This window comes from Crocodylus porosus, unplaced genomic scaffold (assembly GCF_001723895.1).
Source record: "Crocodylus porosus isolate Cpor-Errol unplaced genomic scaffold, CroPor_comp1, whole genome shotgun sequence".
NCBI lineage: Eukaryota > Metazoa > Chordata > Crocodylia > Crocodylidae > Crocodylus > Crocodylus porosus.
Window position 1 is genome coordinate 171,980,864 of NW_017728886.1, and position 27,887 is coordinate 172,008,750.

At 41.5% G+C, this 27,887-nt stretch overlaps 1 protein-coding gene across 1 annotated transcript in view; it reads right to left on the minus strand.

The window, feature by feature from the left end:
• Window positions 1-27,887, minus strand: part of DOK6 (docking protein 6) — a 473,746-nt gene that overhangs the window by 184,753 nt on the left and 261,106 nt on the right. The window contains exon 4 of the mRNA XM_019545244.1: window positions 7,892-8,011. Within this exon, the coding sequence (XP_019400789.1) occupies window positions 7,892-8,011 (120 nt within the window). The remainder of the gene's footprint in view (window positions 1-7,891; window positions 8,012-27,887) is intronic.

Sequence of the window (27,887 nt, forward strand, 5' to 3'; positions counted from 1 at the left end):
TAGTACTTACATAGTAACAGATAATCCAAGATATCAGGAATAACAAAGGCTCATAGAAGGATCCTTTTAAAGAAATGTCCATTCTAGGTTACCATTTTCCTTTAAAAAAATGAAGCTGTCTTTTTCTTGACAAACCTAAATGTACATTTATTTTACCACTAGAAATATACCAAAGAAATATTTACTTTCTCTTTGTGTATATTTTTTGAAAGAAGATTCATATACATCTCCTAAGAAAAAGGAAACATTCTATTATAGTGGCATGCCATTTTTACTCTCAGGATAAAGCTAAGGATGAATCACAGACCTTTTCAGTTGTTAATGGAGATTATACCAAACAAGAGACTACTTTTAACTTGTGGAAGATACCACAAACCTGAGCAATATTCATTGAAAACAGATTTTGCACTGGTTGCATCTAAAGTGAGTCATTCAAGCAATTACCACTTATTTGTAATGGATATATTACATAATCTAATAATAACAACAATCTAAAGCAGTGAAACAGTTTGATTTAACTGGTCTGAAGGATCAAACTATAAGCAGAGAAAGCCAGTCAATGGCTGTGTCTATACAAGATACTTTACTGTGTAGTAGATTAGTCTACTGAGCAGTAAAGTGTCACTATCTACATGTGTTCACATTTACTGTTCAGTAAATCAGTCTACTGCACAGTTAGCTACTACTTACAAATACAGGTAGCAAACTAACTGTGCAGTAGATACTGAGCAATCAAACATGTGTAGATGCTGGCTGTGAGCAAATTTACTCCCAGCCAACCTAGCCAGCAGAGGGCCACAGGGGACAGGGAGCTCCCTGCAGAAGCTGGGAGCTGATCAGTGCCAGGACTAGGGAGCTCTCTGCCCCCTGTCCCTGCTCCCCACATGGAGCTGGCTGCTCTGGGCAGTGAGTGGGGGCTGGAAAACCAGCCTTCCCTTGTCCCCTAGAGCAGCCAGCCCCATGCAGAATGGCAGGGCAGGTGCTGGCAAGCCCTATGACCCCCTGCTCAGCAGAAGACTTGCCTGCAGCTGTCCCACATCCTGAACAGTTCCTAGAAAACCTCCTGCCCAGCAGCTATATGTCTGGATGTGCATGGGGCTAGGAAAGCTCTGCCTGCTGTAGGGGCAGCTCTCTCCTGACTCTGTGGACATCAGGTCCCCTCCTAATGTGCATAGGGCTAGGAGATAGCTCCCGCTGCAGCTGGAAGAGGTGTCTCCTGGTCCCATGCCTGTTGGTACCACTACATGCCCCTTGCCAGTCCCTGGGCTAGTGGGAGTGGTGGGGAAGAGAGAGAGAGCCTGGAGCTCCCCCTGGCTCCTGCATGGGGGGCAGAGCAGGGCAGGAGCAAATGTACACCCAAAAGGAAGCATATGTAGGCCTTACTGCACAGGAAGCATACTTCAAATTAACAGCACACAGAATAGCCCAGTTAAACAAAGTAAAATAGTGACACTTTTTCTGCCATCAAGTTTGGATCAACAAATTCAGGGCCTTGTTACACATTATACTGTGAGCTGCTGAAATATTGATGGTGTTAGTGCTAGCTTGAGATGGGAGCAGTCACACATTCAGGCCAGCAGGGGTCTGGAGGACTGAAAGATAAAAAATCCCACCCTCTGTCCCATTCTGGGTTTGCCCCCTGGGGCTTTCCCAGTCCCCCCACTTTAGGGGCTGCCCCCCTTGCTCCTTGGGGTTCCTACCCACTCCAGCTTGCTTGTGGTTGCCCATGTTGTCTATCCCAGGTGAGCAAGCAGGAAATGGTTAACTTGCTTACTCAGTCCCTGCAGCCACCATGGTTAGGCTGCTGTCCAGAGAGCAGTAGTGGTGGCAGCAGTCAGACAGGCAGTTTAATTCTTTCTTGCCTGCTTCCCTGGAACAGATAGCACAGGCAGCCCCAAGTTCAGTTGGGGGATGGGGCATGGGGTCAAAGAGCAGGGATCTGGGGTGTTTGGGAGAGTGGGTCAGTGGAAGAGGGTGAGGAGCACCCTCAATCTGGGCCAGTGGGGAAGGTGGGGAGAAGGTGTGGTTTTTATACTAATGTGTAGCTTGGAGTGGCTACACCTCAGTGTAAAACTAGCTGAGTAACAAGGATCAGAAAAAATCCTGCCCTAGAGTGACATAACTTTAAGCCACCTAACGGGTGCTTAAAAACCAGTTTACATAATAATGTGTACATAAACAGGTGTTAAGAGCACCAAGAGCGGCCCAAAATTTCCATGTAACAGGGTCCTCAAACTGCATCACAATATATTAAGGCACAGACATGATTTCAGGCCCTACATTAGGCTCCTTATATTTCCTGTGTCAGCAGCTCATCAAACTCAGAAGTGTGAAAATGTGTGGATACCAATAATACCAAAACCAAATATCATTCAAGAACTTCTTTTCCTGTAGCTATAGCTCTATAGATATCATCCAGTCCTCTGTAATAGGTGTTGTATAAACATGTCAAACACACTCCCCACCCACCTCCAAAGGGTTTATAATCTCAAAAAGATTGGTAAGTTTTAAGTAGAAAAGGGGTCACTGTAGATAATGTGATTGCAGGGATCAGGCTGCCATGGGCTTTTTGAAAAAAAAAAAAAGTAAATAAGAATACAGGGAATAAGGGAGGTTCGTCTCTATCCTCACGTTCCTTCACCTTTTTTTTCTAAACTAATGACATTAGTTTCCAAGACTGGGATACAAAAAGGAAACATCTAAAAGCCAGTTTCAGTTCTGGACTTGAGGCATTAACATGTACAATATTTTTATAAATACTAATGAAGATAGGTTACAATGAGGCATGTTCAAACTGTTAAAGGTGTACATTGTACAGCAATAGCTTAAAATTATATTCCCTGACAATCAGAACTTCTTCAGCAAGAGGTTCCCATTGAAGCCAGTGCATACATCTTTAGGCTTGCTTAGCTCTTACCTCACTGTAATAAATGTAGTGTTGTGAGTGTAACAAAGGATTGTACATCTAGAGAAAAAAACATAAAATGATTTCATGTCTTGTTAACCAGCCATCAAAAACTCAAAGCCATGAAACAGCCAGTTTATTTCAAATAAGTCTTCCAGTGCAAACTTCAACATCAATCAAGTGACATTAAAATTTTGATAATAGATCTTAATAAAAGTCACTTATATCCATAAACATTCTCCCAGTCTGCCAAAGAAAGAGCGTACTGCAAAATGTTTCTTCATCACAAAGCATGAAGCACCCTTCCTTCTGAAACTTGGTGCTCACTTCATGAGAACCGAGTGTGGTGGGGAAGTGTAGTTTTCAAAAGAGGAAAGCTGTCTAATATGTTCATATTGCATATATATTACTGGCTAACCATATTTTGAATCCTGGAACCACCAAGGGTATTTACAGATATTCAGGGAGGTTAGGTAGAGGTTAGGTCAGATTAAAATAGCCATCCAACCTAACTTAGTTCACCCACTTGCATACCTGAAGGTGGGTTGGATCAGGGGGGCTGGTTTGCCATGGGGCTTGTTCATCTGGGGTGGGAGGGTCATGGGGCTAAAAAGAGCCCCTTGCCTTCGGGGGGGGATTCCTCCCATTATCCCAAGTCCCCCTGCAGACTCTGCTAGCCTTTCTGATCCTGCCAAACCATCATGGACATCACCAGCCCTCCACCCCCACCTGATTCCCCCGACTTGCCACTCCTATCCCCAAGCCCACCAACAAACTGTGCTTGCTCCCCCAGTCCCCTGATCCCCCATACAGACATGACTACCCCCCGACCTCCCCTATCTCCTTCACAAACCCCACTTCCCTGCCGATCCCCTCAACCTCCCCTCCGCTCCTGATTCCCCCATTTCCCCACACAGACACCATTTGCACCCCTGACCCCCTCTGCGGACCCCTCTTGCCCCTCTGACCCCCCCAATATCTCCCTCTCAGAGTTGGTGACCCTCACCCCCAAACTCCCAATAGCCCCCGCCATCCCGACTTGGACTGGGTGGCCATTTTTAACCCTAACCTCCCCATAACTTCTGCAAATCCCCCTAACTTCTCTGAATGCCTACCATAAAAATTTAAGTTACACTCAGTGGGTGCATCTACACATTTATTAATGCATCATAGTTACTGTACATTAAGTATGTATAGTAGTGCTGGTGCACAAGTTTTTTACAGACACTAACTACACAGTAGCTTAATATGACTATGCGATAGTGTATTAGCATGGGTTTTGCCGGACACACTACTGAGCAGTGTTATTAGGCTACTGCCCAGCTAGTGTTTCGCGTAGATGCAGCCAGCAAGTCCAAATGACAAGGGGTTAAAACACCTTGGGCTTAGTTGTGTTAAGAAGTGCAGCCAACTTGAAAGATAAACCCTCTTACTTTTCAGGGTGTCTAATATCCAGGGGCTAAAATGACAGTAAGCAGGAACAGAACAATTTGTATTCTACTGTATACAATGCTTTCTCTCCCCTCCCTGCCTTGGATGTGATATACCTTCTTCACCTTAGACTCTTTTTTTGCTCATATGGCAAGTACTCCTATGGCAAGTACTCCTGCACCAATGTCACTCAAATTAATTAATTCACTGAATGAATAGCCATTAAAATTACCTCACTGCAGATTATTCACATACTCCATAGCAAGTAAAAATGTGGGGCGATAGAGGATGTAGCATACTAAGAATACTAACATGAAAGAATGCGAACCAATCATAATATCAGTGCTTCTCTGAACAGTAGCAACTAGCTATTTGCAAAAATCTATAACTCAGTGTCTGACGATGTATAAGTATTTCAACGTATGTTTAAAAACATGGATCCATTTACCAATTGTAGCAGAGAATGTTTACTTCTGGCATTAATGCTTTCACATGATGTAAAATTGTTAAGATTATGATGCTATATCATGTCACCATGGTGCAATATTTTCAGCCAAAAAAAATGCCCTCCCTTCAGTTCACAAGCTTGCTAGATGCCTAAGTGTCATTCTATTCAACCTTTTTCAAGTCCCTAGAAACATTTAACACAAAAGTACATGACTTCTCCTGTAGCTCACTGCTTCTTGTGCATTAGTCTTATGATAGGATGGTACATTAACATTTGTCATGACTTGAGTAGGGTGGAATAAGATCACACTTAGATGCCTAATACATAGAATAGATCCTAAGACTTAAATTCAAAACTGACAGAACCTGAACTGTACTGTTAGTTAAAGGAAACAGGTATGTTACCTTTTATTCATCAATATCTAAAAATTCAGAAAATGACCCCAGTAAAATGCAAGAAATAGTATATTCTGATGAAAAGCAGGAAGAGAGTATTAGGACTTTCAGCTTCAATTCTTGGCTCTGCTGTTAGACGCAGCATGGGTCCTCACCTCTATTTACATATTAATATTTACTTAATTCAGAGGAATGCTATGAGGATGAATTAATCCTTGGAAGGTGCTTTAAAATACTGTAAAAAGAGGTGTTATAAAACAGCAAAACTAGTTGCTGTCTAATACATTGTGACATTGACACAATTAATTGCCACTTTCATGATGAGCAAGAACCTTGAAATCTGTCATATACTCACTTTTTATAGGTTGTAAATTGCAAATTTAAAAACTCTGACATTTCAATTTCAGGTCACCAAAATCTCTTTAGTCTTTTTATGGGATTACAAGTGCCCTTTGAGCTACATCTTCATAAGAGTGAGTGCCCTTCTGAGCTAGAATCTTGAAAACTGGAATAACACATTCATTTTAGACCACCAATTGCAGAAAAATAAATCTAAAAATTGACATTTCTATCACAGGTCACCAAACTATTTCCCCCCAAAATATTAATTTCTTCTGTAAAACTGTCGTGTTGGTAATGAAGCTGCCAAGTGTGCAGAAACTAAGATAAACTGAAGTCCAGAGCTCTGATTTTAGCTGAAAAAGAAAGCTTAAAATTCTTGAGAACAGCTGAGTAGAACTGCAGGTTTTTACAGTGATAGTTTCTTTAAGTAAAATGCTAGTCTGATCCGTACAACAGCATCTGTACTTCTTTCTATACCCAAGTTGATCTTTAAAAAAAGAAACATTTTTCACTTTTTATAGCTAAGTAGGATAGTTAGTGTTTTCAAAATGCTAATTAAAATACAGAATTGTACAATGCTGGGGCTAGGTATCAACAGTTGCATCGTCTGAGGTATTATAACTAATGATTCAGCACAGAATGTTCTGGAAATACTGATTTTACCTACCCTCTTCTGCTTTAAGGGGTGGCACTAATCATATCCCCTTGCATTCTTGGTCATGTTAATTCATGCAAAAACCCTGGGATTCTCAGCTACTTGTATTTGTTTCATTCCAATTGTTTACTAGAGGAAAATGAAGCTAATTATATTCACATGTGCCAATTTTTAGTAGTTAGAAAAAAACCTCATTAACTACCACCCTCAAATTAGGGCATCATATCCAGTTTAGACAGTGGAACTGAACCAACATGTTTAGGAGCCACTCATGGGAACAAAATGACAGTTCAGTGCAATATTTTCTGCTTAGAGTCCAAAGCTCCAGGGTAGTGGTTCTCAAAAATTTTAGATACAAGGCACCCCTGGCGCTGACAGCCGAAGCCAGTCCCCTCTGCCCTGTGCTACGTAAGGGGTCTCTGCCATCAGACCCCAGTGACCCTGATGACAGTTGCTACTGCCAGTGAGTGTGGGGTTGTTGTTGTTGTTTTTTTTATTGACCAGATTCTGGGGTTGGGCTGGGCAGGAAAGTGATCAGCAGACTGGGGGAGAGGGTAGGGGATGTGGTTGAGCAGGGTAGCAATCCGGGGGGCTGAGGGAGCAGGCGTGGGATGGTGCCGGTGAATGTCCCCTCATGGGCCCTTCCCCACTCCTCCAGACTCACCCCACCCCCTTACCAGCACATAGCCTGGGTCCAGTTCCCTGTGGCTGGCATGTTGCCTGCCCTGCACAGGCAGGCAGCGTGCTTCAGCACCGGGGTAAGGGCCAACCATGGAGACGCTCTGACTGGCTACCTCAGCATCTCTGTGGAGGACCCAAGCATCCAGTTGCTTCAGGGCAGTCCTAAACTGTTCCCTGCTCCATTTCCCACTCCCCCCCCAGGTATTTTGGATCCCTGGGATCTAATTTTGCCCCCTCATTGCAAATCTACAGTGCAGAGACCTTTTTTTGTTCTTGCATGTGCCTCCTGCAGCATCTTAGAGGGCTCTGAGATGCTGCAAGAGACACGTGTGCTCATCTGGATGCTCCCAGTTTGTCGAGTCAAAACTTTTGGTCATATCTGCCTACCTAGGAAGAATGACAAGTCTAAGACATTTGTCATAGCTGCCTACCCCCTGCAGTTATATTTCTTATCTGCATTTGGTAATGCTTAGAGGCTCTTGAGTCATTGTGCTAGGCACTGTATGCATGTATAATTAAAAATGGTTCTTGGTGCACATAGCTGACTTGTTTAAATGTTCATTAGTTTCTTCAAGAGAAGTACTGCAATACCTGCTGCTATCTCTCATTATGCAGAGGCTGCTTCTTGAGCTAGAAGTCACAATTGTAATTTTCCATGTCATTTGTAGATACACTGATTATAGAATATACATATATGCCTTCTTTGTCACAGGCTCATTAAAATAATTAATCCAAATTTTCTCACTTCTTGTAATGTGGTCAACTTCTCCTTATTAATCATATACGCATAGTTATATTTCTAAAATAAAGCCATGCTCTAATGATTAGTAGGAGATATCTGGGAGATATAAAAAGAATATTGAATGCAGTTTACCTTCTAAGAAGTTTCATAGTTTCTAGGGTCGGAAGGGACCTGAGTAGCTCATCTAGTCCGACCCCCTGCCATGGCAGGAAAGAGTATTGGGGTGAAATACTTTGTATTAGCAAATCAGATAACCATCAAATACTTTGTATTAGCAAATCAGATAACCTACCATTTTGTTCCCTCTGCACTCCAGCAGCAAGCAAATCAGGTTCCCCAAGACTTATATCATTAAGCCTTGTTCCTAGACACTCAATGCAAAGGTGTTTGCACCATTCCTCTGCTTCCAGTTCTGAAAAGAATCATAAATAATGAAGACACTATTGGCAAGTATACAACATTTCATTCAAGAGAAGGCACAATGTAAAGTGTGTGTTTAACAGTCTAGTTTATAAATATATTAAAAACAGTAATTCCTATTCAAAAGAATAAAACAAATTCTAATCTCCCTTGTTTTAAAAACCCTTAAACAAACCCTGAACAGTGCTTCCAAAATATTTAGGAGTGGGTAAAAATTAATTGCAATGCATTCATTTTGCTAAGTATCAATTCAGGCAACCATAAGACACATGCCATGTTTGCTAGTTGAAAAACAAAGTGAGGAAAAAAGCGGGATAAGACCACATGAATATAATTTCTTTTGAAAAGAAATATTATTGTTGCTTTAAATTCATCTTGATAATTAAGAACGTAGGGGGTGGGGCACTTCTGCTAACAGTCCTTAGGCATTAATGTGAAAGATGCACAAAATTATTAGAGAGTAAATCAATTTTACTCTGTAGCAAATACGGACACCTGGCATCCAGCTTTATACTGGCATAATTTACTCTATTCCAGAATAAAGTTACTTTTTAGTAATGGAGGACTATATACCAGTGTAAGTTACATAGCTATGCTATGTGTGTATCCACGCCCTTAGCAACTCCCTCATCTCTTTGCTTAATGCAAATCAGTTTTCATACCATCTGTTTACTAGAAACTGTAATAGCCCCTGTTGCCGACTGTGAAGGTCAGAGAGCTGATCATGTGCTTGTACACATGCTTAGTACAAATTAAGTTATTATGAAGTAAAAATTACTCCACAATAAGAGTGCAGACACACAATACAATGAGACAGTGTAAAATCCTCAAATATGGATCCTTACTTCCTCATTGACTGTCTGGGTCTCTTTGGTAACATATGGCACTACGTAAGGACTGTCATTTTTCCTAAAACAATGCTTATGGCTGTCTAAATATAAACATCCTCACACTATTGACCTGCACCTGCAATCATAAATTCAAGAATAGGTGACGGCTACACATTTAGCAATATATTAATACATGTAAAGCAATATAAGAAAAATAAGAAAATGTAAAATCAATACTATAGTCATGAATACAGCCCAATATTACTATACATTCAAAGGAAGACTTTTAAGGAAAGTAATGAGGAGATTTTTCATCATGTGATTCTTACAGCTAGATTCCCAGCTCTTGGGTGGTGGTGGCAGGGAAATCACCATTCAATTAAAGCAAACTTCAATTTTTGGGGTATGCCTCTCTCCATCTTTTTTTAACTCAATAAGAGAAATTTGTAAACAGATTTCAGGGTCTTTGGGTCTGTGGATTAGGTTTGGGCCTGTCTCCAGCTGCAACCCCTTGCAGTGATCCAATTCAGGGGCAGATCCAGAGGGAGCGCAGTAGTGTGGTCACATCCCCTTTGCACCATGCTTTGTAAGTCTGTGAAGTGGATATAAATCCCCTGTTCTTGGCACCTCCTCCCTCCACCTCCATATTCAATGGCACTTACCCTCCCATCTCATTCCCTGCTCCTTTGACTTGGGGACAGGGGAGTTTCAGAACTGCTCCTGCCTCGTTCCAGTTGGACTGTGCAGGGAGGTAGTCTCAGCTGGGGAAGAAGCAGAGGTAGCAGTGGGTGGGTTCCCGGTCCCTGCCCAGTCCCCCCAGGAGTTCTACACTAGCCCAGGAGCAGGCACAGGGAGAGGGAACCCTTACACCACCACAGCTGGTCCACATAGCCCTTGCTATACTAGAGCAGGACTGGCCAGGACAGTGGCAACAATAGACATGTCTCCCCTTCCTGACATCAGAGATATAGGAAGTGGGAGAAAAGAGAGGGGAGGACAGATAACACTGAGCGCAGAGCAGAAGGGAGAAAGAGTAGAGTTGGGGGGATTCTTATATGATTTAGGGAACAAAATAGTGCCTCTTGCCCAGCGCTGCAGGAGGAGAAGCGAGGACTAGCATGAAGCCACCTCTATAGTGCTGGTTGATGTTCCCAAGCTACACACCCTCTTTTAAAAATCCAGGTTCTGCCTATAATCAAATTTAATTCAATCCTTGACTGTTAGTACTAGTTATTACTACTTATACCTCAATTGGTGTGTCTAGACATGTATTTATGCATGCCTAAATTTAATGCGCCTTTGCTTAAGGCACATTAAGGAGATTTAGACACACGTCTACACATGGATTCACTAATGCACATTAAGTCATATTATATTTAGGTGTGAATAGCTAAATTGCATGAGCCCACATGCAGATGCATGCATGTGCATTAGTGTGGTGTGTGTTCCTTGATACACGCTGCGTTAATGTGCTTTAGTGCATCTATACGTACACTATTGTGACTTAGCTATGTGCACCTAAATTTAATATCTGCTTTGTGCAGGTATCAAATTTAGGCTCGCATAGCCTTAAATCTCCAATTTTAAGATTTTGAGATACTTTTAAGATGCATTAAGGGCATGCACATGTAGACACATGCCACGTTCCTTAAAAATGGCAATTTTATGCCTGTTTAAAAGAGGCACATGTAGATGCGTCCAGTGATAGTTACCATCAGTTAGATCAGGATAAACCATTAATCAAAATGTTCAAATCCTTTCCCACCTCTCAAGAGGAAATGTCAGGGACTTGCTTTGATCTCACAGTGTGAATTTATTATTTTCACCTGGCCTCTTACAGTTGAGTGAACAACTTACATTTTATACTCCCTTATTTTATTTTCCAGTACTTGTGCTAGTCTTTGGCTGATTTTATTTCCTGTCATGGCCTTGACTTCAGACTGAGTGTGTGGCCAGTTTTACTTTGAAATATACTGGACTAAGCTCTAGTGTGGAGGTGCCTGAAGGGAATTATATTAAACACACATGTTCAAGTTGCCATTCTCAAATGGTTCCTTTACTGAAGAGCATTCAAAACCAATGGCATGGTGGGTTCATGTAGGCATACATGAGCACAAGCATGGGAGGGAAAGGGAGAAAGGAACAGTGAGAGAAAGTGCAGGATGGAGTATACAGGATAATGTATTTTACAGGCTTAGAATATTGTGCACTTCATTTGACACTAGCCACTAGGAGAGCTCAGTGGTGATGCGAAGGGTGTGCACAGGGATGCATGTGTACCTCCTGAGAGCACCAGTGCATCCCCTGACAAGCCATGGTCACCGCTTAGGTGAAACACGGGGGGAAGGCAGGAGCACTGGTGCCCCCATTGCGAGCACTGGCTGGGGAGTGGGAACACCCCCCCATTGTTGAGACTGGCCACAGAGGGACCTCTGCTGGTCTGGGGGGGGAGGCCTGCTCCCCCTGGCTAAGGTGGCACCAGTCACCCATGGGAAGGCTGCTGAAAAGAAACCAAGAAAGAACTAAGAGGAGGGAAAAAACAAAAACCAAGCAACCTCCCCCCAGTAAACTAGAGAAACTAACCCTATCAACCCTTCAAGCTATCACTGGGCATCTACTTAAGTTGCACCAGCCGCCAATTATTTTCAGGTGACCATCGCGCTGGAGGCTGCTGATTACAGGCATTTTTTCACACCAGTGGTGACCATTTTGTTTTTGTTCCCCCTCATGGCACTTGCCGGGTTTTCTTCCCCCCTCTGTAGCCAAGGGCATGTTCAGTGCCCAATAACAGCTGCTGAAAAAGAAAAAAAAAAAATCCTGCTGTAGTGGGAGCTGATGGGGGCAGGACTGTGGGACTGGCAAGTGGTATAGAACAAGTGTCAAGCTCCTGATTCTGACCTCGCCCCCCACAACCCCTGTCAGCTCCTGCCACTCCACACACTTCACATGATCTATGGCAGAGATAGGTTCTGGTTTGTGGACTGCCTTCCCACTTATCCTGATCTTAAGCACTGTAGCCAGCCTTACTGGGCTGCATGCACTGTTTCTTTAAACCCTGCTGGTCTCCCATGCTGCCTGGCTGGGAGACCCTGTACTTTCCCTGGAGCCCCTGTGCTGCAGGGGAAAGTTTCCCGTGATTTCCTTTACACCCTGCTTCCTACTGCTTGCTTCCAGTAAGTGCCGTTCCCCATCCCCACCACCTCCCCTGAGGCAATTTTGTGCTAATTTCAGGCAGGACAGGCATTTTTATGCTCTTCAGAGAAACCAAAGGATTTCCTGCTTTACCTGAAAAATGCAAAACACGATTTAAGTAGATCCCTAGCTATCACACACGAAAACAAGCAAAGAAACATTAAAATATTACAGAGAGTCCAGGGCTATGAAAAAAATCCCAGTCAGAAGAGAAATATTTATTTTAATATATGTAAGAATCCAAGTCAGCATAATTTTAGTGGCAGAAGTGATACATTCTAAATATGCATTGTCAATACTGAAAATGTACTTCACTATTTTAAAAGGGGAACCTTTTGGAAAATAAAAACGAATGAAAATATTAGCATCATTAATTTTAAAACTTATGGTTTTTACATTTAATATAAATAAAAAAAATCTTTCTTCAACTGAAAACAAGATAAATTTTCTTGTTGAAACCACTGTATGATTTATCAGTCTATTTCACAAAATATATGGTTATTAATTTCCTACAGGGTGAATAATTTGTACTTACTTATTGCAATAATTTAACAATGAATTATTGATAACTATTTAATGCCACAAACATATTTCCATAACCAAATGTCCTACAGTATTCTCGAACTGTGTATGCTATGTCAGAAGCATTGAGATCGTCTACTTATGTGCTGAGGAAAGTTAGAGCACAAAGGGAAATTATGGAGATACTTCATCTTTCTCTTCTTGGTAGCTACTTTTGGGTGTTTTTTTGGAACATTTTCCTTGACATACTCCTGAGACAACTTTTTATGACTGGCGGCACTCACTCTTTATCCACATATTCTGTTTCACGGCATGAATGTGCAAAGAGTGGTACATCTGGGGAATACCAAACTATCAGCATTTAATCTAAAATACTTGGAATTTTTGGAACTCTTTGAACTACTAAGAATGGTCTTCTTCAAGAGCCATCAATTACCAGGCCATAACTGCTCAGGCATTGTTGCTATGTCATAAGTATATGGAAATATTGAAGTAGCTGAAATACTAGAGTAAGTCCAAAACTGCTTCCACAGAAATTTCATTAACCTATTTGAATCTGGGTTAAATTCAGTGTATTAACTGTTGGTAAAGTCTGACTTTTAGTCATCCATACCATCACTGCATAACTATCCACCTTTGAATCAGCCAAGGTTCTCATTTGATCAATATACTGGAAAGTATATTTTAGGCAACCGTAAAAATCCTTAAAACACTTGCATCTTCAAGTATTATTTAGGTATTCTGCACTGCAATAGAAATGTCAAATGTAAAAAGACAGGTACCGCCAATTTGGTGCTGCTTCTTCCTAAGAAATGCCACTAGCAGTTGTCTGCAATCTATTAATCTGAACACACAATTTTGTTTTTGGCAAGATTCCTAGGCAGGTTCCCTGAGTTCCCAGGTCATTGCCTGAAAAAATATGCCATTTCTCCTTCTGCTCAGAGGTAGACTAGTACATTGCTTACTGCAGTCACAGAAGGCAAATTTTGCCCGTCTCTCTCTGTGCTTGTCTAGACTTAAAAGGTTTTGCTGGTATAGATTTCATAGACATTAGGGCTGGAAGGGACCTCACAAGATGATTGGGTCCAGTCCAGAGCCCAAGGGGCAGGAAGTCTGTTGGGGTCAAATGATCCTAGCAAGATAAGTATCCAAGTGGGTCTTAAAGGTGCCCAAAATAGGTGCTTGTACCACTTCCAGGGGGGAGTCTATTTCAGACTCCGGGGGCTCAGACAGTAAAGAAGTTTTTTCTTATGTCCAGCCTAAAATGTTCTTCCTGAAGTTTGTGATTGTTAGACCATGTCTTCCCTTGGGGTGCCCTGGTGAGCAGATGTTCTCCCACTTCCTGATGTACACGCCTTATATACTTGTAGGCTTCCACCAAGTCCTCCCTGAGCCTTTGCTTCTCCAGGCTGCAGAGTCCCATGACTCTCTTCATAAAACTTGTTCTCTTGTCCTCTGATCATGTGCGTGGCTCTCCTCTGGACTCTCTCAAGCTTCTCTACATCCTTCATAAATTGTGGAGCCAAGAACTGGATGCAGTACTCCAGCTATGGCCTCACAGTGGGAGGATGACTTTCTGGGTCTTGCTTGAGATGCATCGATAGATGCAAGCCAGGTTTTTGTTTGCTTTGCCAGCTGTAGCATTGGTGGCTCACGTTGATCTTGGGGTCAATCATGACCCCCAAGTCCCTTTCATTCATGGTGCTAGTGAGTGTAGCACTGCCAAGCCTATAAGTATGATGTGGATTTCCACCCCCGCCCCCGAGAGGTGGAGCACCTTGCATTTTTCAGTGTTGAATGCCTTCAGGTTTTGATCCAGCTACCTTGCAAGTCTGTCCAGGTCGGCCTGAGTCACCAGCCTGTCCTCTAGTGTGACCACACTTCCCCATAGTTTGGTGTCATCAGCGAATTTAGTCAGTCTGCTTCTGATAGTTATGCTAGCTGAGAAATGCTGGCAAACCCTGCTATTGCAGACTTAGCTTAAGCTAGCAATAAGATCTTTGTGGAATTCTTTCACCTGTATAACATACACATGCTGTCACCAATATAAAGACCTTTTTTGTCAATACAATACACTTACAATATAGTTTTTGCTGGAAAAAGCTATGTTGTGGAATGGTGCAATTTGTCTTGCATGCCTAATTGCCATGGGTATGATGAAAAAAATTCTACAGCACAAATGATGTCAGTTTCACTTGAAAAAATGAGTTCCAAGTTAATGAGAAAAAGTACTTTTTTTACAGTCTTATCCACAATAAAGACTCACCTTCAATGCCTTGGTCATATTCAACCACTAAAGTTAAACCCAAGATATTTAACTATCTCCGCTTATGCTTTGCTGCCTTATGCAACTACATGTTCTCTTTCATATGGCTGTGTTATCCCTGCTAAGAGAAATATTTTTCCTAGTCCAGAAACTACACATGATTTTACTGTTAAGAAAAGGTGCAGTAAAACTTATATCAGCTTACTTAAAAACTTTGAAAAGGGCTTGTCCCTTCCCCTTCTTGTGTAGCTGATGTAAACTAAAGTGAACACATATTTAACCTGGGGATGTCTCTGAATGTAACTGCCTATTATATCAAGAAAATAGAGAATTTTCCTTGTGCAAATATACAAGCTTGGTTATTTCTTAAAGTTTTTTCTAATACACTGATTCTCAATCAGGGTGTAACAGCACTCTGGGGTGCCTTGAGATCCTTTCAAGGGTGATGTGAGGTGAAACACAGCACTGTTAGATGTACAAATACGATTCACAAGGTAAACCCATTGAATTCCAAGAAGAATCCACAGTGTCAAAAACATTCTGACCTGTTATGATTTTTCTGAGTGCTCTGCAACAGAAGAATTCCTCTATTATTTTTCTGTGGCCAAAAGACAAGTGAAAACTAAGTTGGAATTCTCTGAGTGCTGCCTCAAATCTTATCAAGGAGTGCCTAGAATTTAGGAAGGTTGAGAACCACTGCTTTAATACCTACCTAATAGCTAGGTGTCCCAACATAAACTGACAAAATCCCTGCTTTGAAATAACTGTTTTCATATCTTTTGCACAAAAAAAGTTTGTTTTGTTTCTATTGTTGTTTGAACTGTTTGTAAGAACAGAAACTTGAATGCTCTTATTTTGAATTTGATTTGGAAAAATCATTCCTGTACAGGTTGTTCAGACCTGACCTGCAGGTTCAGTATGGAACAGGAAGGATGGAATTGAAACAAAAATGCAGACAGCTCTTAATAAGAGGTCTCTGGAAGAATGAAATAGTGTTTTATTGAACTGAAACACATACAATATATGCACAAACCTAATTCCATTTTTTACAAGTGGACAGCCTTAATTTCATATCTTAATTGGTAATATTTTATAGTATTTTTATAAACATTTTTATAAATATTGTATAGTAGTTTTAAAAATGTATTCAAAGCACATAAAACTTTTACTGGCATCTTCAAAAAAATACTTGATGAATATTTCAAAATAAATTCTCTCTCATTATCTCCAATACTTGAAGAATCCATGTTAGAAAAAGAAGAACACCCACACAGCAGTGATACCTTAGATTCAAATAAGTGTATTTAAACAATAACGTGTTTTCTTTTTTCTGTCCTGCTATAAATGTATGGATGGGTGAAAGTTGCTCAATAAATATGGAATAAAATAAATGAAGTCCATTAATAGTATTCATAAATGATAAAAATACAATTTTTTCCTTTAACAGTGTGGCATAGGGAAAAATACCATATGATCAAATGGTGACTACAGTCTGAAGCTTTGGAGTGATTCCCTATAGACAATACTAAGATAACTGTTTCTAATAAGTCTCACAAATCCATTGAAGGATGGCCCCCAGACCCTCAAGTTTTTCTCTGCTGGCCCAGTGCTTGTCTGAAGGAGCAGACTGAGGTTGCCCTGGGAAAATTAATTACCCCAGAAATCCTCATCTCCACTGCCCTTATACCAGACCCCACAGTGGCAGCAAGGAAATCTCTGCCAGCCCTGGGTGGCCCCACTGTTGGTTTGTTAATCAAATTTTAGGTCACCCAAAGGGCTAGCTCAGCATATCATTCACTCAGAAATCACTCTCTCCAGAGGCAATCAGTAAGGAGACAAAACAGCGAAAGGATTTATCATATGGGGTGAAAGAATTATACAAGCAAAACTGACCATAAGTTTGAGGACAAAAATAAAAAGACAAGAAAAGTGTCTTACCCTCTTGTCTGGCTACACCCTAGCCATCCTGAGAGTCCTGCCACTATCTCTAGAATTCAGCCTTCTTGATGATTTTTTCCATCCCTGGTTCCTGGGGCCATTGAACCTCCAAAACTTGGGATCCAAAAGACCATTATCCTACCATAGCTAGACGTGAAAAAGCCTCCAAAGCCAGCTCCCCACTCCTCTGCCCCCCCCCCCCCCAACATTATTCTAATTGTTCATGAGTTGCCAGAATCCTTTAGAAATTTCCAGTCACCATGAGGTACCTGGCATTCCTCTGGCTGGAGAGCCATTCCTCTCAGATGCCTTTCCTATAGAGGAGTTGATTTCCCCTCTTGGGTGTATGCTAAATGTTACTTGTTTATTTTCAAGTTGCATCATAAAATCACAAAAGTACATTTATATCAAATACTGCATATAGGGTGTGTCTACACACTGCCATATGGCGATGCTGCTATGGTGCCATGTTTTTGTACTTCCTTTTGGAAGAACTAAAGCATGGTGCGGTACGGGTAGTTACTGCACCACACACACAGAGCATGATTAGATTTCACTGCTACATTGCTGTAGTGGTGCACTATAATTGGGGAGTGCACCACTACGGCGATGTAGCTGGCGATCATGTGTAGACCCGCATACACCCAAGAGGCAAGTAGCAGGTCCCTATGTTGCTATAGGGCAATGTATAAACACAGCCAAGGGTATGAAAATGACAAAACTGAATCAAGCTTCACACTACCTACAAATAGAGACTAAACATCATAGGATTAAATATAATTTGGGAGAACACCAATGCCTGTGACATGATGGATGCCAAAGGTACCTCAGTTTTGGGGTGAATCTGTGACAAAGAGTATGGTAATTTATTCTTAGAATTAGATTTGTATTGACAAAATATTGTTTTATTAAAATATTAGAGATTTGCTAACATATACAATTAAGCTATGACAGTTTAAACATCTTCACTTCCCAAAGTTTTTTTGAGTTGTGATTTTTTTCAAATCCTTCACAAACACCCTATTCATCTGCCTGTCATCAGTGTGAATCACTGTGTTGAAGTCAATGGCACTTCACAACGTGACGAGAACTATGACTTCTTTTGCAACAGGCTCATATTCATTATCTTACTGACAAAGCCTTATATTATGATAGATTGTGATATTTTTAAATATATATTTAAAAAATTGGTCAAATCCTATCAAAATCTCTTTCCTCTCATAAGCAAGGAACATTCATTGCCAATGTTTCTTTTCACATTTGTACCATCATGTTGTTTATTACTTATTTTTATTTCTTATTTAAAGGTAAAAAGTATTCCCTGCAATTCCACTAGGTAAACTACTTCTACCTACACCCTCCCCTAAATGTATACTTTACTTACAATATTTATGTATGTTATTCAAAGCTACCTTAACAAGAGCGTTATGACCAATCAATAAAAGAGAGCCATATAATTCTGTAATTTTACGCTATAAAGTGTTGTATTCATAATTATTTTAAAATTATACTAAGATGTGACCAACAGACCAGTATACAAGGAACTTGTTTGCTTTTCTCCAGTTACTGATTTAAAATAACTGCTACTGAACATGAAGGCTTTGCTATTGTTACCATTACTGCAACTGTATTTACAAGCTTCACTACAACCCAGACCAATGTTTCTGTCAACAGACATTAACTGTATTTACAGTAATTGTATTTACAACTAACCAGTTTTGTATATAAATAGTTAGCTGAGTATGCAAAGACATGTATCACTCTGACAATTCCCTCCTCATGTTTGAAAGTCTGGCCAAGAGTGTCAGCCTGCTTATTCTCACCGCAGTGCATACCATGCCACCATTAATATAGAAAAACCAAGAGAAAAGTATTAAATTCCTGCAAATACAGTCAGGAAATGTAATAAAAAGAAAAATACTTGCAATAGTGATGTTAGATTACATTAAAATATTTCCCTAAATATATTATATATTTACATACAAAGTCTTTCTTTAATGTGTTATGTCACATATATGTATGTATTAAACAAGAAAAACTAGTATGGGCTTTATACTGCTGTAAAGCTGCTTAAATGAATGCAGCATTGACCCCCTATACAGAAGTATCTGAACTGTTTGCATCATATTATACTCTTAACTTACTTTACATTATCTCAACATAGAACATATTTAGCACAATATATACTGAGGTCTCTATCTGATTAAATGAGCTTCAGCTTACAAAGGCTTGTGCTACACACTCGCGCGCGCGCGCACACACACACACACACACACACACACACACACTCATGATAAGGTGCAAATCTACCCTGCCTTCTACTTGACATCAGACTAACATGGGTAACTTCATCTCTAGAGTCGTTATTCTATTAATCTTATAACTATGTAACATATAAGCCATTTCAGAACACATTTTCAAAACTGCATTCATAGTAGATTAAACAGCATTAAATGTTAAATAACAACTCTTTTCCTTAATTGAAAATTTAGCTCAAATTAGAAATACATAAAGAATTGGGGCACAATCTTTTAGTGGGTATTCCCAAGGTCACAGTGGGTGAGAAGAAAGTGTTTCTTATGCAAACTGCGTCTGACTATAAATTTACTCAAGCTAAGATTCAGGATTTGGGGGTGGGGGTGGAGAAGTACAAATAAATGGGAATATGAGTAGAAGATGGTTTCATCTGTTGTGTTTGTCATTGGTTTGGTTTAGCTCGATAACATATCTCTTTGTTTTCTTACTTAAAGGATCAGTTCTGACATGCTAACAATAAATAGTGCTCTACACAATGAATAGCTGCATCAAAACAAATGGTTCTGTTACTCATGGAGTAATATGCTATCAGTGTGAGCAGAAATGCCAATTTAGGCTTTACTTTCTGATACTTTTACCTGCATTAGGTAGCATTTTACTAGGTGAGTAGTTCTAATTGTTGCATACTGCCAGGGGAGACCTTGAGTGGATCAAAAGTGACTACAGGACTCTGGGTACAAGGGTGAAGGGGTCTGGGGCACAGGTCATATTCTCTTCGATTCTTCCAGTCTAGGGAAAGGGCCCAGGCAGGAACGAGTGTATCCTGAATATTAATACCTGGCTGCACAGGAAGTGTTACCAGCAGGGCTTTGGCTTCTTCAACTATGGGATGTTGTTCAAGAAGAACGATTCCTGGTGAGGAGGGCTTTAACTTACATTTGCCAGGGGATGGAGACCCAAAGTCTTGAGGTAAGTGGGAGAACTGGAAGAAAAGCAAGCAGGAGGGTGAACAGGGGAGGAGTTCTCATACTTGCTGAGAAATCAGGAGCTGGAGCCTGGGAAATAAGCAGGAAGAACTGGAAGTCCTTGCACAATCATGGAACTGTGATGTGATTGGAACAACAGAGACTTGGTGGGATAGCTTGCATGACCTAGAGCACTGCCATGGATAGGTATAAACTGTTCAGGAAGGGATAAGGAGAAGGAGTTGCACTTTTATGTAAAAGCTGTATGACTGCTCAGAGCTCCAGTAAGAAACTGGAGATAGGTCTGTTGAAAGTCTGTGGGTTAGGGTCAAAGGGGTGTTATGGTGGGGTCTGCTATAGATCACCAGACCAGGAGGAAGTGGTTGATGAGGCTTTCCACAAACAGCTATCTGAAGTTTCTCGATCACAAGCCCTGGTTCTCCTGTGGGGCTTCAATCACCCTGACATCTGCTAGAAGGGCAATACACAGGCAAGGCACAGGCAATCCAGAAAGTTTTTTGGACAGCATTGGGGATAACTTCCTGGTGCAAGTGTTGGAGCGGCCAATTAGGGGGCATGCTCTTCTTGACCTGATGCTCATAAACAGGGATGAATTGGTGGAGAATGTAGTAGAGGATGGCAATGTGGGCAGCAGTGACCACGAGATGACTGAGTTCAGGATGCTGAGGAAAGGAAGGATGGAGAGCAGAAAAGTAAGAACTCTAGACTTCAGAAAAGCAGACTTTGACTCACTAAGGGAACTCATGGGCAGGATCCCCTGGGAATCCAGTCTGAGGGGGAGAGGAGTCCAGGACAGCTAGCTGTACTTTAAAGATACCTTACTGAGAGTGCAAGAACAAACCATCCGAATGCACAGAAAGACTAGCAAGTAAGGCAGAAGAAAAGCTTGGCCTAGCAGGGAAATCTTCAGTGAACTAAATCACAAAATGGAAGCTTATAAGAAGTGGAAGCTTGGACAAATAACTATGGAGGAGTATAAGAGCATTGCTTGGGCATGCAGGGCTGACGTCAGGACAACTGGGGTTGCAGCTAGCAAGGGATGTGAAGGATATCAAGGGTTTCTACAAGTATTCTGATAGCAAGAGGAGGATCAGGGAAAGTGTGGGTCCGTTACCGAATGGGGGAGACGGAGACAACCTTGGGACAGAGAATGCAGAAAAGCCTGAAGTGTTCAATGTCTTTTTTACCTAGGTCTTCACAAGCACTTTACTGCACTGGGCAGCACAGCACAGGTGAGCAGCTAACAGTGGCAAAAGAACAGGCTAGGAACTATTTAGAAAATCTGGACATATACAAGTCCATGGTACCAGATGGGATGCACCCAAAGGTATTGAGGGAGTTGGCTGATGTGATTGCAGAGCCACTGGCCATCATCTTTGAAAACTCATGGCTATCAAGAGAGGTATCTTGGATGACTGGAGAAGAGCAAACATATTGTCCATATTTAAGAAAGGGAAAAAGGAGGATCCAGGGAACTACAGACTAGTCAGCCTTAACTCAGTCCCTGGAAAAAACATGGAGCAGATCCTCAAGGAATCTATTTATAAGCACTTGGAAGAGAAGAAAATGATTAGGAACAGTCAGCATGGATTCACCAAGGGCAAGTTATGCCTGACCAATCTGAATGCCTTCTATAATGAGATGCTCTGTGGATGCAGTGACACCAGTGAATGTGGTGTACCTTGATTTAGCAAGGCCTTTGATATGGTTTCCCACAATATTCTTGCAGGCAAATTAAGGAAGTATGGGCTGGATGAACGGACTGTAAGGTGGACAGAAAACTGGCTAGAGCACTGGGCTCAGAGGGTAGTAATCAATGGCTCAATGTCTAGTTGGCAGCTGGTATCAAGTGGAGTGCCCCAGGGGTTGGTTCGGGGGCTGGTTTTGTTCAATGTCTTTATCAGTGGCCTGGAAGATGGCATAGATTACACCCTCAGCAAGTTTGCAGATGATTCCAAGTTGCGGGAAGTAGTACCTATGTTGGAGAGTAGGGCTAGGATTCAGAGTGACCTAGACAAATTGGAGGCTTTGGCCAAAATAAATCTCATGAGGATCAACAAAGACAAGTGCAAAATCCTGCACTTAGGATGGAACAATCCCATGCCTCAGTACAGGCTGGGAGCTGACTGGCTGAGCAGCAGCTCTGCAGAAAAGACCAGGTGATTACAGTGGACAATAAACTGAATATAAGCTAACAGTGGGCCCTTGCTGCCAATAAGGTTAACAGCATACTAGGCTGCATTGGTAGGTGTGTTGCCAGCAGGTGAAAAGGAAGTGATTATTCCCCTCTACTGAGGACTGGTGAGGCCACATCTGGAGTACTGTGTTTAGTTTTTGCCCTCCCACTGCAGAAAAGATGTGGACAAATTGGAGAGAGCCCAGCGGAGGCCAATAAAAATGTTGAGGGGCCTGGGACAGTATGACTTATGAGAACAGGCTGAGGGAACTGGGCTTATTTAGTTTAGATATGAGAAGACTGAGAGGGAATTTAATAGCAGCCTTCAACTACCTGAAAGAGGTGGTTCTAAAGAGGATGGAGCTAGATCACTCTCCATCTGTGGTGACAGATGACAAAACAAGAAGCAATGGTCTCAAGTTGCAGTAAGGGAAGTTTAGGTTAGATATTAGGAAAAACTCTCTCACTAGGAGGGTAGTAAAACACTGGAACAGGTTACAAGGAAAGCTCGTGGACTCTCCATCCTTGGAGAGTTCCAAGAAACAGCTAGACAAAGCTTTGGCTGGGATGATCTAGTTGGGGATAGTCCTTCTTTGAGCAGGGGGTTGGATTAGATGACCTCCAGAGGTCCCTTCCAACTCTAATATTCTATGATTTGTACTGTTCATGGAATAAGTTGCTACTGGATACGAAAAGCAGTGGCAAAATATGATTCCCTAGTAACTAATCAAAAACTAATGTTTCAGATATTTAGTATAAATTTAATAGTCTTCCTTTTAGTACAAAGCAGTGGTCAGCAATCTTTAAAGGCTAAGGGCCAGACTGACCCAGTTCAGGTCAGTAAACATCCTCCTAGGCACTAGGATCCAGTCGCTGCTGTTGCTTTCCCTTGCAATGGCACCAGGAGAGTGCTGGCAGTCCATGCTTTTACCTGTGGCAGAAGAGGAAAGTGACTGCTGCTCGACCCACCCACATCACCGAATGCTGCCTAAGCCCCATTTCTGTAAACCGGAGCAAATGGCTGTGGACTGGATCTAGCCCATGGGCTGTAATTTTCCAAATCATGGTATAAAGGAGAAAATGGCAAAACTTGTGGAAATAGTAAGAAACACATTTTGCAGCAGTTAAAACTTAGAGCTCGCTTACCTGAATCTGCCAGAGAAATCAGGTAATTCTCTATGTATTGTCAACTTATCTCTACTTCCACAATAATTAAAAGAAAATGGTAGACTGTCTGAAATATCATTCCCAGAAAGTGATTAAACATTAGCAATCATATCTTGAAAAAGTCTCTGTAACAATATACACAATGTATGTATAGATTCCCATTGCAACAACTTACACTCCAGTTTATGATAGGAAGTCAATCATAAAATACATTTGGCTCAAAATGGCCCTCATTCAGCTTCAGCTTTAATTTATCCCCAAATGATTTCATTTCCTTGGGGAAATGAAAAGCCTCTCAAATAATGGGGAAATTTAATAACTTCTCTATAAATCTTACTAGTTGCCCTTCTTGTCCTGGTAGAATTTAAAGTTATCATCTACATATCTACATATCAAAATTCACACTCATACAAAAACAAAAGACTAGTATGGACCTGGGACTTACTTAATCTCCATTAATATTTCAAATACTAAATCTTATCTTATTTCTCGGTTATTGAAATGTTTCATTCTTGAGGAGCTGACTATTCATTAACAATACAGGTGCACTGATACATTGGTTGGATATCAGATTGGTAACGATATAAAGCAATTTTAATATATCACAAATTGGCCATGTCAGGCCGATAATTTGGCCAATAAGTGGCCTGTGCATGCACATAGCCACAGTGCAGCACAGGTAGTGAGGAGCACAGCCCTGGAGTGTGGAGAGTTGCGTCCACCTGGTAAGTCTAGTGTGGTGGAAGGAGAGGGAAGGGATATGGGGAGGCAGATCATGGGGAAGCTACTCCCCTCCACCCCGTGCCCCCCAGATGAGCCACCATTCCATCCCACACCTACCCTACATCTGCCCCATGCCTCCCTCCCCCTGGGGGCCTTGATCTGCCCTCCTCATGCCCCTTCCCTTCCCCCTCCAACCACACCAGACTTACCAGCTGGAGGCAGCTCTCCACGCTGCCAGCCTGGTATCAGAAATCAGAAAGGTATCAGTCAATATGCCTCCTTAAAAGTCAGCTATTGGTATTGGCCGCAAAAATCTCTATCGGTACACCCCTAATTGACAAGCTATACAAACAGCCCTCCTATAACAAACTATGCAGAAACAAAATGTAAGTGGAGCAACTGAAGTGTTTTCACAAAGGCAAAGCCTCTATATACACCATCTTGATCATACAGGCAGTGTTAATATCAGTGGGCCATGGTACATGTTCAAGATGTGCCATTCAAAATTTGTGAATTTTTATGCCATAGCAAAGTTGGGATGTAACAGGAGTAGGCACGTGTTCACATTCCCAAGTTCAAACATGCACTGCTCACATACCACCAACATGGGGATGCTGAGCAGATATTCCACCATGTCTTGCTGTAGAAATTCCCCCAGCTCTATTGATTCCTGAGAACAGTACCGCAAAAAGCACCCATTTCCTATCTGGCTGGTGCTGCCTCCAGACCCCTCTCCTCTGGTTCATGAAGGAAGCAGAGGTTCAGGAAGCTGGCAGGCTCCAGGAAGAAACTGAAGCATGGGAAGCCTGAGGGCTCAGGGGAAATACTGAGGCTTAGTGGACTCAAGGAGAAACAAAGGCAATGGGAGGCTGGTGGGCTCATGGAGGGCCAGATGGTGGTAAAGCCCTATCCCACTCTTTCCTGGGTGCCTTAATAAAATCCTAGCCACTATGTGCAATGTGGAAGGGGCCCAGAGGCCAGCTGATGGTTCATTGGGATGATTATGCATTAATTCTTGCATCCAAAGCAGTGAATGGAAAGTTGATCTGTCTATCTCACCTGCCTTCTCTACCCTACCATTCCCTGCCAATAAGCTATACTCCCTTCCTCTCCCCACTGAGCAGTACCCACACCTCACTGATTTCTTTGAGGGGTTTCTGCCTCTCTCCCAGGATTTTGGTATCAACAGCTACCTCCTGGGTAGTAGAGTTCAGGTCAAGGGAAAGACAGGCTTTGGAGCATGGGCAGGGGACAGGAAGTAGTGCTTTCTGAGATGCTGAAGGACAGTGATATCTCCACAGAGCAAACACATGCTCAGTGGTCCCAGCAAAGATAGTATTCTTGCAAGATAAATCTTGGCTGAAAGTTCACAACTTCGCAACTTTTCCCTTGAACCTGTGATATCACGAATGGCTTGAACATAAATCTGCTCATACATTGGGGTGTTACAAATGTATTTGGAATGGCACAAAGTGAATATGTGCCAAGGCCACTGTAACACTGCAGAGCCATACACAGTGAAATGTAACAACTACAAGAGTTCTTTACTCCCCTTGCATTATCCATCTGTGCATGGAGGAGAGATCAGCCACCACAGAAATCAACTCGTGCTTCTGCTCCCACACACAATAACCTTAATTGGCAACAGCGATGTTGCAGAAGGGACTTGAGATGGTACACTTTATTTTGCCTAGAGTGAAGGAATTAATTGTTATTCCTCAATTTGCATGTGTGCCCCTGATCTAGCCCTTAGGGAGCAAATATACATACTTTTCCTTGTATTGGGCTCATGGCAAGTCTACAATTTGGCCAACATGTAATCTATGGAAATCAATAGGTCTCATGTGAGGAAATGCTCATGTGAGGAAAAGATCATCCTAAACAATCTCCTTCCGTGTTGTTCATATGGGTTCTAGGCTGAAATGTGTTTGAAACAGATAACTAAAGCTCTTCAGAAAGGGCTGGCTGAAATAAAAACAATATTCTGTGAACTAAAAGTAAGTTAGCACCCCTCTGGAACAGACCTGCTTCTTTGCAGCACATTGACAATGTTTTGAAGTTGGTCTGGTGAGTCTAACACCTCAAACCTGTTCTGAGTTAACAAAGCAAGTTATGAGAAGACTGAATGTTGTCACATCTTAAACACAGACATTTGGCTACACTGACTTGCAGAAATCACTTGACAGATGAGGAGAGGGACAATGTCCTCCCTTGCAAAATGCATTTTCCCTCTTGCTATGTGCATTAATACTTTTAAATAGGAAAATGCTTCACTTAATGTTCTTTTCCTCCTTGTCTGCTATAACCTAATTATGTTCCTACTATTAAAAAACTTAACAAAATCACCTCTTAATTTGGAGATAAGTAAGGGTAACAGGTTTCATTGACTTATTTGTAAGAAATATATTTGACATCAGTGTTTTTCTCCGATTTATTGCATTAGAAATAACTGCAGGAAACAGAAACCTCTAGTTCATTGAAGATGAATGAGCATCAGGGTTCTGTTCCAACTTCAAGTCAGGTAAGGTCTTGTAAATCATTCACCTCATTTTGATAAGTAATCTGGAAATATGCCTTTATCAACAACAGAATCTATAGAATCTATATTTTTTGAGAGGGGGGGCGAATCTAGACAAATATAAATCAGATTATTTCATTCCTAATGGTTAATATAGAATTTATTAAATGGTCAATATACATACAGTGGGGGTTGCTGGCCACCTCTGTACCGGCTAAGGAACCATTTCAAAGATTTGTAGCTGAAAAATAATTGCATGCTTTTTGTCTGCATTACTCATTGTTCTGGGTTTAATGGCAAAGTAAACAACTATAATGTCATGAATATGGCTATTATTTCATGGGAAAATGAATCACTACTGTTACTAATTTAAGATATGTACATAATGGAATATATATACATTTCTGGGGGAAAAGAAGCTAATTCTTTAGGATACAACTATTTTATCTGAAGAGTGGGCTGTACTCTGAAGCATACAGAACACTAAAGCTAGCTAAAAATGTTCTTCATCATTTTATAAATTGAAAAATTGAACTTTGACTAAACAAAAGTTCTTGTAGAAAGCATCTGCTTTCCTTGAAAAATCTAAACATTTTTGACAAAGAACATTAAGTCTCTCCAAAATTAGATTTTAGCTGAAAACTGCTGGAGTAATGAGTACTGAAAATCAAACAAACATGTTGGTTTTTTTCCAAGTGTTAACATTTTCCACGGAAGAACGGAAACCCACCTTCCAATAGGTTTTAGGTGGCTCTTCAAATTTTAGATACATGCAACATTTCTCAAACACTTATGTCCCACAGTGGCCAACTCTGGAAAGAGACTTGGGGTCATCATAAACCACAAGATGAACATGAGCCTGCAATGTGATGCTGTGGCTAGTCAAGCGAGCAAAACTCTGGCTTACATCCATAGATGCTTCTCAAGCAAATCCTGGGACATCATTCTCCCCTTGTACTTGGCGAGGCCACAGCTGGAGTACTTCGTCCAGTTTTGGGCCCCACAATTCAAAAAGGATATGGAGAAGCTTGAGAGAGTCTAGAGAAGAGCCCCACCCATGGGCAGGAAAACAGATCTTACAACGACTAAGAGCCATTGGGCTCCTTAGCTTGGAAAAGCGCAGGCTCAGGGGTGATCTGGTGGCCACCTGTAAGTTTATCAGGGGTGACCACCAAGATCTGGGGGAACGTTTGTTCACCAGAGAGCCCCAAGGGATGACAAGGTCGAATGTCCTGCAAGACCGTTTCAAGCTGGACATAAGGAAGAATTTCTTTACTGTCCGAGCCCCCAAGGT